The sequence below is a fragment of the Chlamydotis macqueenii genome, chromosome Z (assembly GCF_036417535.1).
Source record: "Chlamydotis macqueenii isolate bChlMac1 chromosome Z, bChlMac1.mat, whole genome shotgun sequence".
In the NCBI taxonomy this organism is placed as follows: Eukaryota; Metazoa; Chordata; class Aves; order Otidiformes; family Otididae; genus Chlamydotis; species Chlamydotis macqueenii.
Window position 1 is genome coordinate 39,460,410 of NC_141593.1, and position 18,601 is coordinate 39,479,010.

The 18,601-nt window shown below is 36.6% G+C and overlaps 1 protein-coding gene across 1 annotated transcript in view; it reads right to left on the minus strand.

Annotated features, from left to right (window-relative positions):
• The window catches only part of GNAQ (G protein subunit alpha q), a 130,262-nt gene that overhangs the window by 77,740 nt on the left and 33,921 nt on the right, over positions 1-18,601 (minus strand). The window contains exon 2 of the mRNA XM_086769921.1: positions 10,451-10,635. Coding sequence (XP_086626047.1) covers positions 10,451-10,635 — 185 coding nt within the window. The remainder of the gene's footprint in view (positions 1-10,450; positions 10,636-18,601) is intronic.

Here is an 18,601-nt window from a genome sequence, read left to right on the forward strand (position 1 = left end):
ATCAGGAAACAATGGAGCTAGTGAGCAAGCGAGCTACAGCTTCTCTCAGTCATTAATACTAGATCCTCAAAAATCTACTTCTTTACAATGTACATCTCTTTTATGACACAGAGATGAGGAAAAGTTATGTAATTTTTTACAGGAGGGAGTTGTCGTTTAAAATATTTTGCAATGCTGTGAATGAGTGCTTCGCTATGGCAAGGGCAGCTAGTGCAAGTCATTGTTTATCACACAAGAAGGACATGAGCTACAAGGCTGTACTGCTATGCCCGTCTCTGATTAGGGTGGTTTTATTTATAAATATTGCCCTGCAGAAGTACTTTTTGTTTGAAATGAGGCCTCTCACAATGAGTCTAATAATGAGGTCGCACAACTTGTTTTCCTGATCAGTGGCAAGAGAACTACCCACAGGTGAATTTAAAAATATTCCAGGACTTGCTTGCAAAAAATGCTGGCAAACGTTTAGACTCACCTCTCAGAGTAGGAAGACTTGGGTTGCAAGCAGTAAATGAACTATACACAACACAGGATCACTACACTAATTCTAAAAGAACAGGCTTCTAAAAACTAACAAGCCTGAACAAATAGACTTAGCCCCTCTAAATCACAAAAAGGTCCTTAGAAACTTCCTGACTATACTTCTAAACCACTTGTATGGTCTATGTTCTCCATTGTAGAAATATCTCACTTATTCTCAGTGTGCAGGCTCCTTTGCAACCTCTGAGAAGATCTGTTAAATCATGCATTCCTCAATTTCCTCAAACATATCCTTAAACACCTTCCTGTATGACCACGTTAGACAGACAAGTGACTCCAACTTAAATAAAAATCCATTTTACACTGCACACACCACAGTACGCACATGCAATAGTCAAATATTCTTCATGCCTTTTAGTGATGTCTCAGTTCAATAGCAATGACTCCTCCATCATCATCAAAGAACCACTTAACTTCTTTTACTGCAGAAGTTTTCAAAAGTTGCTTACAAAGTGGCAAGTGGTGAAAAAAACTCCAGCTTTTTGAAAAAAAGAGAATAAGTATCGAAGTTAATTTTTTCCTCAAATTGTTACTGCACATCTAAATTTTAAAAAATCCATAAAATATTTTGAAAAATGTCACCACATTTCATTCTGTCCCGTGCCCTTCTTTTTATTTGCAAACTACTGGCTGCAAGAGAGCTTATAATATCCGATATGTTTTTGCACTGTTTTGAATGGCTTTATTTTCAATCCTTCCTTTTCACTCTTTCAATTTTTCAAAGGTCAAGGCAGCATTTAAAAGTTTGAGTGACAGAGAAAGTAAAAGAAAGAAAACGAGGGAAAAAATGACTGAAGGAAACCCATAAAATTCTAGGTTTACAAGTAATTAAAGCTTTACTGGAAAAGATTTCAGCTTTTAGCTTTCAAGAAGTCCTTTTTCAATCCACAGTTTGAATGAAAGTAGCTTTAAAAATGCTTAAGGTCAAAAGAATCATACAAAAACTTACAGTAAAAGTTTCTCAAAAATATTCTGTCCCAGAAATCAGTTTTATCTGACTACAGGGGTTCATGAGTGAGGCTAAAAAAAAAAAAAAGAAAAGAAAAAAGTCTGTCCCCTAAAAGCTTAAAATTGCACAAGATTTCTCCTATTTGGTTGTGATGGGTGCCTTTAGGAAGTTAATTTAGCTTTCAGAGGCTGGTACAATGAATTAGTCTGGCCTTGGTTTTATTCTCAAACAATATTTGTACATATGCTGTTACGCTTCTAGACATAGAAATGTACTTTTTCATGGAATACCATCTTGATTGGTCCCTTTAATAAAAATAAGCAAACAGTTAAAACCAAAAGCAACAAAAACCCCCTCATTTTCAAATCCAAACTATATATTCTTTTCTCTTACTGAAAAAGTGAACTGGTGGCTGATACTACCTTTGCATCTACACTCAGTTCAGCAGCAGTATTTTAGTAAACTGCAGAAAAGTGCTATTTTATCAGAAGAACTCTTAAAATTCTCACATGGGGCACAAATCCTGTTTCTGCACAACTACAAGTTGCCAGTGTAGCCTGTGAGAACACCTAGTGAATCTTGTGGGTATAAAAACTACTGAATGTCTGCTTTATACTTGGCAGATTTCTGCTTTAAATGATCCTTGAAGGAGCCCTGAGTAATGGGTGCTACCGAATTTCTCCAACTCTAAGCACTGAGTTGAGCAGAACCAGCAGTAAAGAAGAAACTACCAGGCTACCTTAAAAATAACAGTAACTGACTAAACAGGTACTAATACAAGGGCATACATAAAAATCTGATTTCCACTTTGTTCTAAAGCTCTTTACAAATGCAGTATGACATAGGGTGGCCCTATGGTACAGTCAAAAAAACAAGTCTGCAGTCAGACTTTCCAAAGTCAAGATGATGCTTTTCTTCTACAGTGTACAGAGTAAAATATACCTGATAATGACTCAATATTAAACTCCATCCCTGTGTTTTTCTGCTCTTTGGACAAGCAGAAACAAATATCAAAATAGTCATGAGGTGGTGTAATTAACCCCGAATGCCACGATAGGATTTACACGGCTTACATAATGACTATGTCAGTAACTCTTCCTCTGTGGCACATGCCCATGGTTCCTCCACCTGGCATTTGGCTATGCCTGAGTCCAGGAGAGAGGGAGGTGTGCCCAAGGCTTCTTTATGCGCTAGTGATAGGCAGCTACCTTCTCATACAGCCTGTACAACTGGCATCCTTTTGTTTACTGTTGAAAAAAAAAATAGCTGGATAAAGACTGGAGACCAGAAGCAAAGAACGTCTTCACACACCATGGACATTCATTTGCCTACTTGTACAGCCAACAATACAAGAGAGCTTAAATTTCTAACCCAGTGATCACAGTTTACCAAACAAAATATACCTAACAATAGAGAGCAGCTCCACACACAAACAACTCCAAATAAAACTTGCATTCTGGAAGTTTTCAAGTAACACTCCAAACTAGCAAAACTTATCTACATGCAATCTATTACTGCACTGTATCTCCTAACTGGCTCAGAAAGTTAACAAGCAAACAAAACCCCAAATATTAACTCTAGCTGATAGGTCCCATTAAGAAAAATGGAAAGTCATCATGATCAAACAACCTTAATTAATAAGAAAAAAAACCTTAATCATAACAGCTTTTCCACAGTACCACTTGTGCCAGCCAAGGGCCCACAAACTCTGTACAGAGACCAAGGAAACAGAGAGACATGCGAGAGTTAGAGAAATGTTATGAAGGATTAAAAGCAACCTTTGGCAGTTACTACCACTCCAATCCAATATGAAGCTCTCTCTTTTGTCATGTTTGAAACTGTTCACAGAAGTGACTTGCTCATAATAAATTATTTTCCTACCTACCCAGTATCATAGGTCCACCATAACATTAAAACATTCTACAATCAAGATCTGTACTTTTTTGCCAAAGCTGAAGTGTGCAACCACAGCCTGGTGGTTGATTGTTATAAAAGCAATTAGAAAAAAAATTAAATTGTAACATGACTAACGTCATGCTTAGACGTCCCTTTGCGAACCCCCTCTTGCAGAAACAAAGCATTGGACACTTGCCTCATGCCTCACCTCTACGCCATCACCCAAAGGGAATACAAAGTCTAAGAGTGGAGATACATGGGCCCATACTCTGAAAACAAGTAGGTATATGATCAGATTGATGAAGTGTGAATATGTAACCAACTCTTCATGTGCAGACTTCATACCTACTTTAACTAAGGAGAAAAAAAAAAAAAAAAGAGCAAAATAATCTTTAAGAAAAAGCACAGAATCAAAGGAATTCTCTGGATATCCCTTACTGGGCAATGCATCCCACAACACAAAACAAATTATACTTGAGAAAAAAAAAAAGGGGGGGGAGGGGAGGTGAGGAGTTGCATTTTGGTTTTTTAAAACAACTCTCTTGCTTAATATTAGTCTATTTTCTAAGCCAAAGCTGAATGTCAATGTAAGACAAAGCCTTCTCGCATCCCAGACATTGTAACTTTTACTACATAGGAAGTGCACACTGAACAAGACACTGACAAAACCTGCAGAAAAATATAGTTCATTTTAGATGGAGATTTCTTAATGCACTGCAATAAACCTTTTTTTTTCAAACAGCTTTTCAGTTTTACTAGAAATGAAGACAATGAAGACATGAGATTTCAAGAATTTTTAGTCATTCTACATAATATAACCAGAACATAACTGGATCCAAGTTCCACTGAAAAGTTTACTGCAGGAAGGAAATATTTTCATAAAGTTTCAGATGAAAAAAATGACAAAAATATTTCAAACTGAAATTACTTCAGAAATAAATACTGGATAATGTTAGCATGTCTTCTATAGAACGAAATAAATCAGGAAGGTTTAACTGTGAAATATTTTCTTCTGGAAAATACTTATATATGGTTATATTTATACACTTTCTGTTTAAAATTATATTGTATAAACACCTATACTTACATAACTGTTGTTAATTATGAGAAAGTCAGAACCATTCCAAGTATATGAAATCTCACTGCCTTAAAATAAACACCAAACTCCTATTACATACAGAAGTTGTCCTGAGCATATTTCACATTTTCATTGTCAGAGAGCATGCTCACTTGAATATTTCCTTTCAGACACACAACATACTCTGCAAGCAAAAAACCTAAGTGATAAACATATCTAAAGTAAAATAGTCAGAAATAAAGGGAACAAAAAAAATGCTGCAAGTCTGTTTTCCTGTACTTATGGTCCTTTATGCAGCGTATGAGTGAATACAAAATCTACACGAATCTGCCAGCATTATTACTGCCCATTCGTTATCCACACTAGCAGAAACAGCAAAATGGTGGAACTGGAAAGATAAAAACACGGACATCACGCCCCAGATGAGTGTTTTTGTATAATGACTTATCACTTCCTGTTAGCAAAGGGCAGTTAATAACTTAAAACGTCATATTAAAAAAAAAAAAAAAATTAAAAGCTTCACTTAAAGTGAAATATAAAACGAGGAAGGAAGAAATCTTATTGCTCTGCAAAAAGAGCTAAAAGTTAGTTTTGAAATTTATGTTGAACTGCAGGCTAAGACAGTTTCCTCATTTCATATTGGTGAAACTACCTATTATTTTACTGGAGAAAAGGAAGAGTGTTCATTTATCTGTATGTTTATTTTAAATAAAAGATATTCTCAGCTCTTCACGGGAACATTCAACTCTGCTTGTCTAGCTTACTTCTGATACAGAATCATTAAACTCACACTTCTGTTGGAGTAAAGTACAAAACAGTTAAGCAGAATATAACAGATGAAGCAACTTTCAAATCCATTGGAGCAATACAGACAAATGCAGGAGATCTCTGCTTTAAACAGAGAGCAAGTAAGTGAGCGAATTCACTGGCAGGAAGAGGACAGGATGTAAATTACTGCATGTGTGTGGGGGGGGGTGTTTTTTAAAATTTTACTCAAATACAAAGGAGGAGAAAGAAAACAGCAGAGAGCAGGACAAAATGGTAATGCCACAGGTAAGCAAAGACCTGTTGAGGTCAAATCTATGTAAGACTGGAGAGGTGCCAGAGAGAAAGGCAGAGCATAAGAGGGGTAAATGACTGACAGAAGGAAACTGATAAAAAGCTGAGAGACAGCTGGGGAGAGGCTGGGACCTAGTTAAGATTGTCAAAGTCCTCAAAAAGGACTCTCTATGAAGTACCCAGGAGGAAACTGTTCATGGCTCTACTGTAGCACCTAATGCTCACTGATTAATGTCCTCACAGGAGGAAATGTGGCTATCAGGGAGGCAAGTTTTACCTCACATTATGTCTCCTGGGGGAAGAAGGGAAAAAAATAAACAAAAAAAAAAATAAACAAAAAAAAGAACTTCAGTTCCTATATCTGAATACATGTTGCTAAAGGATCATGATACTTTAAATCCAACTATGCTCTCTTCCATGCTGGCCAGCTCTGCAGCAGTCTATTTCTTGCCAAAATAATACATCTGGAGCTTCCCAGTATTAAAAGCATTTAACTCTTCCGCAATGCTCCTATTTATTGGGTAACTTTTCTTTGGTTTTGAGTGCCTGGACAAGAACATCCAAGAGCACTAAGACACATTAAATACTAACTCACACTGTTAGTATAAATCTTTTTCTTGTAACCTCCTTTAAGCTCAAGGTTCAAGACACTGCAGAACACTGTTTGTGCAGACAGCACCGTTCAGGAAGAGCCACTTGATTATCCCTGTTCCAAACCAATAAGCATTTAATTTCATCATCTCAAAAATATCTTTCTTGCTTTAAGAAAAAAACCCAGAACAGCAAAACTGAAAGACACCCCCCCGGCTCAGAAGCTAGAAATACCACACATTCTGCATTACCTGACAGTCAATAACCCTCCCAGTGTTTGCACACGCCTGCTCTGGATTCAGTCCTTCACACTCTTTGCGTATCAGGTGACATGTCTGCAGGAGGCCCCTTCCTCCAACTCACGGTTTGTTCAACACCAAAGTTCACCACAGAGATCTAGAACATTTAACACTCCCAACTGTTTACCTGAGATAAAAATTTATGCAATTTGACTCCATACCCTCTCCTGTTGTGCTACTTCTGTCTGTATTTTCATTTGTTTGCTCCAGTGGATTTGTCTGCCTCAGGAGAAACGAGCTAGCACGGTAAACGTGGACTTGAAAATAACGTTAGTAAGATTTTGGATTTAAAAGCATTCCCCATGTCTGCTTATTTTTACTGCAAAACATTCCCCAACGGGAAGAGGCATAAACGCAGAAATATAAAACTTGCATTAATGTTTTCAGCTTAAATTTTTTTTTGTAGCCTGTTCTGCTACCATTACTCACATTAATTATCTTGTTAGGAATATTTAAGAAGTCTCAAAGGAAATTTTGGGCATGATATTCAAGTAAGATTTCCCGCCTGTTAATCACCACAAAGTGACACCTTCCTAATACTCTCTGCTAGAGCAGGGAAAGGGAATAGTATAAGTTAAAAGTGGTAGTCAGTGTTTAGTATTGTAATATATTTGGTAGAACTTCTTAATTACAAGAGAGGGAAAAAAGCACCACACATGGATACCCCTCACCTTCAGCAATATTAGACGTGTACAAAAAAAAAAAAAAAAAGGAAAAGGAAAAGGATAAATGGACACTACATTATCTGAAGGAAAGGCTTCTAAGCCATTATTATGAAAAACACTGGGAATTTGAGAATTCAGAAGATTAAAATGAATAGTCTTCTCATTTCAGTATTTGAAAGGAATGACAGAAGCATGGATACACAGTTCAGCTTTCAAAAAAAGAGACAAACTGTAAAAAACATAAACCTGTATTTCAGTTTTTAGAAAATGTGCGTTTGAATATCTGTGGTTGCACACAAATTAGTACTGTACATTCACAAAATTTTGCAAAGACAAGCGATTTGGAGAATGGCTTCTTACTCTAAAATTCAAGAGCCATACGAACACTTCACAACTTCTAGTTAAAAAGTAAGCAATGGAAGCACGATAACGTTTACCCAGAAGGAAACTAAAACCGAGCCCATAAGCCACCATTTCCGAAGACAGACAAATTCCTAAGAGAAGAGATCACCCTCACCCATTATCTTAAACCTCAGTAGAGCTCATATTCTGAAGTGTAACACAAAAAAAAAAAGGAACGTCTTTCATATTGCAATGCTCTACCATCAGTTTGGAGACACTACATTCTAAACACTAATAGTTACATTTCTCAATTGACTTTCACCACTCTGACAATAAATATTACAAAACAGCCTCAATTATTATACAGGACAACACATTTCAGGCTGTGCCTCTTTAGTTATATTGGTAACCATGAAGCTAACACAACTCCAAAAAAACTAACCTGCTAAACTTGAAACTTGCTTCTTGCTAAATTGATTATTTTAAAATAATCCAACCTAAATGTTGTTGTGATGTTGTACACCACACAAAGATTGCAACTGCCTACTTAAACTTTTTGATACTAGAGCACTGCAAATTCCAGCAGCATTCAGATATTCAAAATACTCCAATTTTAACAATTCCCACTTGAAGGTAAGAAAATTGGTAGAGTAACAGAAAAGCATTTATACTGTAGCTTCAAAGGCTATTGCAGAACATTAAGAATTTGACCAAAAAAGGGTCACTATTCTTTATGCCCAATAACATCAACACCAGCTTGAGCTGCAGTTTTCTAAACTATTGTGCAAAACAACTACTGTGCTAAAAATATGTTGTTACTCAAACTTGGAGATATTCTCTCTAGAGATAGGACTTCCTGATAGGAGATTTAAATTAATAGGAAGTGCCCTTCCTGTGTTTTCTGGACTGCTAGACTAATGAGTTTGTTTTCAACGGCCTTGAAAAAAAAGGAGCAGATTAACCAACTGATTGGTGTTCACTGCTTTAAAGTGAAGTGACCTTGTATACAAAGCATGAGTGTAGCAGATTGCAATCTTCTCTACTCTGGCACAATGCTGTATCAAGTTTGGTTTCCCCTGTATTTCCAAAGGAATTCATACAGGAATTGCCTTGAGACCCTATCAGTTTGTGACTTCTGTTTTATTCTGCATGTAACCCTATTAGAAACCAAAGGGAATCCTTGTGAAGCAGCTGAGCATAAAGACAGACTCACACTTTCAGGAAAGTTATTTTTATATAGAGAAAGCAAACAGCTCTGGCCATGCTTATAGCCAAACCTAACCGACTCACTGGATCTATACAAAAACACTACATAAGTTCAGCACTCAATTAAACAGTAACTACAGAACATATACTCTATAGTATATCACAAAGAAGTTTACAATTGGAACTTCCAAATACTAAGGCAAAGTGACAATCACTATCAGTTTTGAGGAAAAATGACTGTGCCTTCAGTCACTACCCCTTCCGGTCACTATGCTGTGCTTTGTGCACAGAAAAACAGAGCCAAAAGGCTGAAATACGCATACAAACGCAGTTTTCTTTTCAGTACTAATTACACATTTGATTTTGATTCATAATAGATGAGAGGAAACTAGACAGCTCCAGTGTACAGTCAGACTAAGAAGCTCAACAGCCTCTTCTACCAATTATGACAAGTTTTTCAAATTTTCATGCGCACAAAAAACATCACTCACTATTAAAGAAGGTTAACAATATGGATTTTGAAAGACAGGATCCTCCTGACTTCCCACTGCATAAACCCAGGCTGCTGCAAGACTCTAATTATCACAATGTTAAGTCACCAAAGTGATGACCATTTGCAATTATTGTGGCAGACACAAACTGAGAAATAAAGCTTCTTTAACCTGGTAATAAGCTTTATCTTTCCTACTTCTAAATTAGATGCCTTAGAATATATACAGCAGTTCAATTCTAAATAATTAAACTTCATATATGTAGACACAAAAGATTTTTATCTTAACACAAGTTTATTTCATCCTGTCTTCCCCAGTTAATGGAAACATTTCTTTATCATAAATGTCCTTGCTCTTTGACAGTTTCTGATATTTAAAACAGTATTAGAATAAAGAACTTCCAAGTACGTACTACTTCCATCCGGAATTACTAAATTATTATTTTCATTTAGGATTATTATATTACCATTAAATACTCTTTCACAAGATTGAAAGAAAGGTGAGCCCTCCACTTTTGAGAGATCTTAAACTCTCCCCTGACAAAGTTGCTGATAATAAAAAAAAAAAAAAAAAAAAACAGTAAAAATCAGAACAAGTTCGCAGAACTGTTAATCAAACAAATTCGTACCACTCCTGCAACAACAAGTGAGAGACATAGCCACGTAATCCTGTCCCTTACCATGTATTCAAGTAAAGATTAAGCATTTCACTCTCCTTCACGGAATACTTAAATTATTTTACTTATCTTTCTTTTAAAATGTAAATGTAACAAAAATTGGAAAGAAGTCAAGCTAGTCAGAGATGAATCTTTCAAACATTTCAAATGTATTTTGTCCTTTTAAATTTCAGAAACAGCATCAATCTCAAAAATTCTGACTGTTCTAAGGTCTTATGTATAAAATTTTATTTCACAGTATGTTCACACACAAACAGGTATCCACACCTATTTTTCTAATAATTTGAATTTTTTCCACATGTAATGTTAATGGCAAATCTTAAGCAACAGGTTCTACAGATAAGAAGAATGGCTTAACTGTGCTCCGGCCAGAGCATGGCCTGGGAAGAAACGACTAAAGCCACAGTCAAATAGCAGCCTGCCATTAAACCCCTGACTTCTGACAAATCCCTCAGGCATCTTTTCAAGATCAGCTCTCTTGTTAAAAGCAGCACCTTTGATTTGTCAAAGCAGCAAAAAGAGCAGAGAACTAACAGCAGGATTAGAAGATGCCCTTTTCTTCTAACTTTAAATCGTGTAACGTAATTTTTTTAGACCTTCAGTATATTTCCTAAAATAAAAAAGGAAGAGTTTCAGCTACAGAAATAAACAAAAATCTTACCTTGTTATGTTCATACTTGTATGGGATTTTGAGGGTATCCATGGCTCTGATCATGGCCTGCATTGCTGTAAATATATTCTGGTACACCAGTTTTGTAAAGCCTCTTTTGTCTTCATCAGAGTAACCTGATCCATGAATGATTCTCATCTGCTTGATAAATGTGCTTTTCCCACTCTCTCCTGTGCCTGCAAGACAAATAAGAAGGATACGCTTTAGCCACTGGACACAAACACGACTTTTTTTGCACATTGCTGACAGCTTTATTAGTGCAGGGCTGAACAGTGCCAAGTGGTGCTTGCAAGGTAACTACAGGGACCAGTTCAGTGTCAAGCAGCAGTTATCAGTAGCAACTGAAGTACCACTGAATGAAACGTGCATTTTGATTTAACAATTAATGAGTAAAAGAAAACTCCAAGATATAGATATAATATGTGACTGCGTATTTTTAAATCTTCCATTCTTGAAGATATAATTGTCCAAAACATCTAACTTCAGGTAATTACTATGAGGCATTTTACCACAGAAGTTCAGGAAATAAGAAGAAAAAAAAAAAGTCTTCCTTGGCCAACTTTCACATCATTATGATAGGCAGTGTACAACCAATAGATACGCCTATAGTTTGGTTTGGGGTTTTTTTGTTTGTTTGGGGTTTTTTGTTTGTTTGCTTTTAATAAAAAAAAACAAACACAAAGACGTGTAACAATTACAGCCCTGCAAACTTTAACCTCAGAAATAAGTCATATCAGTTTTAATTAAAATTGGGCTCATTTTCATTAATGGTCATTCCTTCCTTCCTTCCTTTAAAATTTCTTTACATCTTTGTACTAAAAGTAGTTTGTTAATGAACAATTCTGACTATTTGTCAATTTAAAGTTGAGATCTGCTTGTTGGAAATTTCACACAGGACACATCACACAATACTTTTCCTTTGCTCTAATTCAGTGAGCTCCTCCTCTGTGACTAGAAGAGCTTATCTATCTTATTCCTGTGTTTGCTTAAAAGGAAGAGTTGAAATTTAGAAGGCGCAGTTGCTCAGCCACATAAACCCTGCCGTCACCCAGCGGCTCAGCCCTGCAGGAAACAAACATGCACCAGGGTGCATTGCTCAGCACTGTGCTTTGCAGCCTTTCGGCCTCGGTTTTATTTTAATCATTTCTGTAAAGCTTTCACGTCTCATACCATAATGCCCGTGTCCCAGGACAAGGGCAGACTTACGCCTCTTACATAATGTTTTAGGTATCTTGTCAGAGAAGTGCGTTTCACAGCAGCGCAGTGCAACATTAAAGGGGCAACCCTTAAGCACTTCTGAGAAAGCACACACTGCCAAAAATCTAAGCTGGAAGCCTCTAAAAGCTTTTTCCTTTACCACAAGCATCGTTTTGAAGCCTTCAGTCAAATTTCCCACACTCATAAAACAAACTTCTAATGCAAGTCTTCCAGACACACACTTTCCCAGAAAATCAAGCACAATGTTATGTATGGACCAGTTTCACTTTCTATGAGGAGAAAGTGGTTATTATCATAGTGAAGAAGAATGTGCTCCGAAGCTGAAAAGCAAGACCAAGTCTGCTTCCACCTTCAGCCTTCATGGGCATCCTCAGCCTGCACTGTGGTCAGGAGCACAGGCCACCTCTGCAGGGCACTGCCTCGCCACCAGGCAGAACCTGCCCCACACCACCTGACAAATTCACGCTAATTCATACTAATTCAGGCACGGATCTTTGCAGAAAGAGTGATGTATAGTATAGGCCATCCTGGGTCAATGATATCTGCCTGTCTTCCAGTTCAGAAGTATCTGAAGTGAGATCTTTACACTTCTACAACCTACCATGGAGGAGAGAACATTACTTTCCTTAAGATTGTACAAAATTCCAAACCTAGACAACTATTACATAGTAAAAAATACTTTAGGTTACTATTAAAGATGACCACAGTTTTTTCTCTTTTCCTGAAACTTATGAAACAGAGTCATATCCTTATATATAAAGTGAAATAAAGTGCCACACCACCTTTTTTTTTCCCCCAGTAATTCTGTAATACTGTTCAGCTTTTCTGCAAGGTATGCCACACATATAGTAAAAAAAAAATCTGTTGAATGTGAATGTATAAAGTACAGAATGTTTATGTGATGCCTTTTGGACATGATTAATTCTTTTACTAAGGATTCTATTTTAACTAATGCATAAGAAAATAATTTTCACCACCTCTGAATCAGTGGAATACAAAGTGACTTACAGTTCTGGTCCTGATGCTTCCCTACATGGGAAACCTGATTCCTTCAAAATCCTCAAATGCAAATTTAGCACAGAGATAGGAAGAACATGCTTCTTTTATCTACTCTGTTTTAAAACCTGAAGCTTCTAATTCTTTCAATCCTTTACTGGCAGGGTATGTAGCAATTTGTATCACATGCCGTAATAATCACACACACAAGACACAGTGGCAAAGCAATCTGCATCATCTTAGAGAAGACAGTATTTCAGATTATATACACCTTGAAAGTGAGCTTACAAAAATAAACAAAGTTTAAATACAAAGAAGAATCTAAAACTTAAGTCTGCATCTTATTCAGCTTTGTACTTCTGTAACTGGGCATCCCTGTACTAAGACTTTGTCAGCCAAAGACCAGTAATAAATCAAATTTAGAGATCTAAAGCCATACAGATACACACATACAGGCACACAGTATTTTTAATATATTTTTTCATATACATATGTATATGAAAAATACATACCGTATATACATTTTTCATACACATATGTATATATGTAACAACCTATACACATACGAAAATGGTGCCTCTCCTTTTGAAGGCCATCTCAAAGTTTTCTCCAGTCTGTCCCTCCCCAAGTCAATGCTTAAAACCACTTTCTTGTGCCTGCTCAGACTAATTTTCTGGTTAAGCCAGTAGCAATGATGAGAACATTTCTAGTCCTCCTTAATTGCATGGAGTGTCACATGTGCAGGGGCAAAGTGTGAAAAATATCCTGTTGAAAAGGGAGATCGTAGAATATTTCCAGCACAGAAAGCATGAATATAGAATAAAAGACTATGAATGACAAATAAGAATAAAATTTACAGGATTCCTCCAAAATCACCAAGAAGCGAAAATGTTAATTTTTAGCACAATATATAGGAACTCACAAAAGCTTCACATAGCTAGTTCCTCTTAAATTGTTACGATCAAGGGCAGAAAGTAAATATCTTTCTATTGTTGCAGACAAGAAAAGTATACAAAGAAAATTTCAAGTGCCTTTTTTTTTTTTAAACCGTGGCAAATCTTTCCATAAAAAAAAAGTCCTGTTTATGTGAAAACTGCTTAATAGTGATAGAACACCATTTACAAGCACGCCACTGGAGATTTGCGCAGATACTTCTCCGCAAACTAAAAGAACTGGAAAGAAAACATGCAGTATTATTTACTATCAGACAAATAGAGAAAAAAAAATGGCATAATGAATTACCAGGGTTAGCTAAGCAAAGGTGCAATCACTACAGCATTAGTCCTAGTGCAGAATGGGATTTTAAACTATCACTGTTACAGCACTGAGTCAAACCTAGATTTGATTATTTTTATATATGTTTTGGCTTTTAAAATCTCACTATTTGCATTATAAGACCACCAAGACATTGACTGATAAAACACCAACTGTGCTTTCTACAGCCTCATCCATCACAGAGCAAGTTAGGAAATAAAACTTTGCAATTCGTGCCTAAAATCTCACCTATCATCGTAACAGAACACTGCATAACAGGGTGAATGGGACTCTTGAGTGGGCCTGTTTCATCTGGTGAAAAGAAGAAAACTTGAAAGTGGATTAAAATAATCTACATATCCTGAGAGGATCTGAATGCTTTATGGCTTCTGCTAACTCCTGTTTCTACCACCATCATCCTAGGAATACCTCTAGGTGATATAAGGAGAGAGTAAAGGTGAAACAGCAACGGAACAGATCAGCAGAACGGACCAAGGCTGGATAAAACTATACTGAGATCAAGTCTCTGCTGGCTGCCATTGCACATTTAAATTGGTCAAGACTTACATTAGTGCTCTGAAGTCAGACGAGTACTATCTTCTTGTCTGTCAGATGACAGCTGAAGGCCACACAACATACCTGAATCATCATAATAGTAATAATAACACCACCATCCTCCCTCCTCACCTTTTAAAAACAGTGACTTTCCAAAACAAACAAACAAACAAAAAAACATTATCGCAATGTAACCTTGGGTGGTACTTCAGAGATAAATCAATGATGTGACTTCCTGATTCAAGCACACTGTATGGTTGGTCATCTGACTTTTAAAAAATTTCTTTCTAGATAAAAAAAAAAAAAAAAAAAAAAAAAGAACAAAAAGAACTAACCGTGTTCTAAAAGGAGTCAAGAAATGTCTAAAGTAGTGTGGAATTCCCACGGAAGCGTGGCACAGAGGATTTTAAAAACTTGTAAGCAAGAGCTTAGCAACGTGGCAAATCTCTGAAGACCTCCCCAAAATGGTAACAGCAACAAATATTACTGTATCATTAAGAATTTTACAACTAGAGATCTGAAAGTCTGCCCCAGCAGTATTATCTCCAAAAGTAGAACCAGGATGCAAGTCAGGTTGCTTAAATGCAGCAGTAATCCCTCAGGCACGAGCTGCCACACACATACCTAGCTACCTATCATGGACAGTTTCTTGTATTATTACTATTACTCCTGGTGCACATCCTGCAAAAATGAAACTACAAAATGTTGAAACACAATGTTCTTTGGCCTGTGAAACTTATGGAAAAAAAACTTAAACTGGTTAATTTTAAATAGGTGACAATGCAGGTGCTGGTAGAGTGGCTTCAAGACTTATGTAGTGGCTCACAAGGAAGACATAGGAGACTAATTTAAAAATTCTTCAAGACTAGAAGCTTAAGTTGACAAACTTTTATTTCATATGAGTGTGCAACATGTACCCATACAGGTTTTTGCGTTTCACTGCATTGTTAACTTAAATAAATCTGAAGTATAGTATCTTGAGTGATCAAATACAAGGCTGTTTTTAAACTAAAACAGGAAAGACACCATTCTCTAAGCAAAATCCACACTGCCATCTGTTAAGAAAAGAAATGCTGCTAAACTATGCCTGACTGTGTTTATTCCTATGTTTGACCTATGAAAAGGCAAGAAAAGAAAAACCTATATTTCATTGTTTGAAATTCTGTATTTTAATTAGACAGAAAAGGACATTCTTAATATGTAAGGGGAGGGGGGAAAGTCATCAAAATCCACTACCTCGTTAGTCACTATCCACATACACTTATTAGGAATCATTAAATCAATAGTGTGTACGTTCACAGAAGATTGGCTTTTAGCTTGGGACTCCATGTCAGAAACAAGCCCAGAGGTATCTGGAAAGTGAAGACTCACGGATTATCTCGTGCCGACTGGGCACAGCCTGACATTTCTATCTGCTGACCATTTTTCTACTTGGAGTATTACTATACCTACACTGTTTAATCAAACATTTACCCAGAAAAAGCAGTTTGCTGCGCACTGCCTCACAGACTTAAAGAAAAGTGCAGAAATCAAGTATTAAGTAGTATGGGAACTCCTATGAGGAGTAAGAGCTTAAACAGTAATAGAAAGGTGACACATGAGAAGAAAAATATTTGATTTCAACTATAAAGTGATATTTAACTTGGAAAAGAGTTTTATGTCCTCTCTGCTACTACTAATTCAGCTACAGAGAAAACAAAAAAAAAACCCACATGGTTTCTTTTGTTGCTGTTCCAGCAGTGGAATGCAGCAGGATCACATTTCTGCTGAAACTGAGTATGGCCCTATATGAAAACATAAAAAATGTGCAGAATTCAGGCCTTGGACTAGCCTGGCTTTGTAGGTGCCAAAATATCTGAAACATATTACAGAATGCATGAGATCATCCCAGGAGCTGAAGCAAAGGAGTCAGTCTGTCCTGCCACTTGGAACAGCAGCTTCCAGGCTCACCACTGAAAGCCACCATCAGGATAGATGCTGGGCTAGTAGAGTGTGCAGTGACACTCCCCAAGGCGGAGGTGAAGTTCCACAGCTCACCCTGTAGCACCTCAGTGCAAGTTCAGGAGCAGAACTAGAATATCTCTTCTCCATCAAAAGAAGGCAGTGAGGCTAGTGAAACAAAGAGGCTCCTAAACAATTTTATCCATCTGACGCAGTCCAGCTTCTACACAGACAGGTTCCTGATCTTGATGCCTTACAAATGGATCCTTGCTTCTACAGCCTTGACCATCACCTCTGCTAACAGTGGCCACAACTACAGAGTTGTCCATCTGCTTCAAGCTGGTACAGCTGTCATCTAGCACTCCTTTCTAACTGAGGACTTCTAATACCCTATGCAACTTTCTCTCCATTGCTTAAAAAATATTATCTCCATGACAACCTATGTACCTGTATTATACCTCTTGACATATACTTAAGTACCAACCTATACTTCCAACTACTTTATACAATTAGAAATTAAGTTTTGGAATTGAACATTTCCATCCGGTCATAAAAACTGAGGTGTAGCACCAAAGAACTTAAATGACAACTCATCCGTAGACATGAGTAGAATTTCTGTGAGGAAACACTCTGAACCTTGGTAATTAATGTAGTAGGCGTATTTATATTTTCCACAAAATGAAGAGCAGTATTATAGTATCTTCCTTCTGTGATTATCAAATTCCAACTTCAGTAAAAAGCTTGAATTAATATTCATTTAAGAAGCTGCAGAACATAATCCAACTAGATTATCAAACTATGGACATTAATAGACTACACCTCACAAGGTGGTAGGGAACATTTTCGATGGAGTTTCAATTAGACTCACAGAAAAGATTATGGAATAGGAAAGCATCTGAATTTTCAACCAAGGCAAACAAAAAAAGCCAGAAAGGGAGCTAAGGTCTCCTGATGTCTGTTCCTACACCAGTAGCACAGGGGTTTGTATTTATGTAAAATTTGAATCAAATAACTACAAAAAGCCAAGTTAGGACAGAACTCGAGTGACGCCCTTTGAGATTTAACAAAGCACAGGTCTAAATTAAGAGCCATTAATAAAAAACCTGGGAGAGGTGTGCATACTGTTCTTTTGCCAAGTGTTTGCTTCACTGACAGAATCTAAATTAATTTAAAATCACTATATAATCATCATAATCTTAATAATTTTGCTCACAATCTACATCTGCATATTCCATTTGCTTTCAAAAAAAGGAAGCATAGAATCATTTCGCTATTCACTAAACTACCTCCCCTGTATCATTTTAATAATTCATAAACATTCAGTTAAGATGACTATCAATATTCTATGAAAGAAAACAAAATATAATTTCATGAATGACTGATGTAACAACAACAACAACAACAAAAAAAAGTCTGGCAAGATAACTAAAGGTTCCTTCAAAAAAAACGCTGGTAGAATTAGCTCAGGAAGTGAAGAATTACATAGAACAAGTAACATGAAACATCTACATCAATCTAGAGTGAATTAATTAAAGAATAGTCTTGAATGTCTTTAATGGTTATGAAAAACTAAGCAAATGTTATTCATACTATAGCTGTTGCACCTTTTCCTTACCTCGACTACAAAAACTATCAACCATCTTTATTTACGAATGATTTTTTTTCCTCCCGTTGATTATGATATGCAAAAATATCACACTGTACTAACGAACTTCTACACAGCAGAGTATGGGAGCTGAATTCTCTCACTTCCTTAAAAAAAGGGGAAGAAAACCTCCCCTTACGTAGAGTGTCTGAATGCTTTCTAAAACAGAGAAATCCTCTTACACATTTATCTGTTTGTTTTTGAGCAGATAATAAACTTTGCTTGTCACTCTAGTGCAGCCACTAAAGAAATAAAACTAAGAGTCATCCTCATGGTACCAGTGACACATTTAAAACAATCCAAGTGACTACTACAATGAAGCCTAAGAAAGACACTGAATTGTCGACAATTTGGAAGATGGAATTAGCATTTAAAAGTTCAGCTGATGTTCTGCAGCTTCTTAAATTAATATTAATTAAAGCTTTTTACTGAAACAGAACCTCTCAAACTCCTTTACAAGAAATCTAGTTAATCAAATGTAGCTTTGTGCCAGATAATCAAAACCACACTGTACTACTATGCTGCCAGGCACA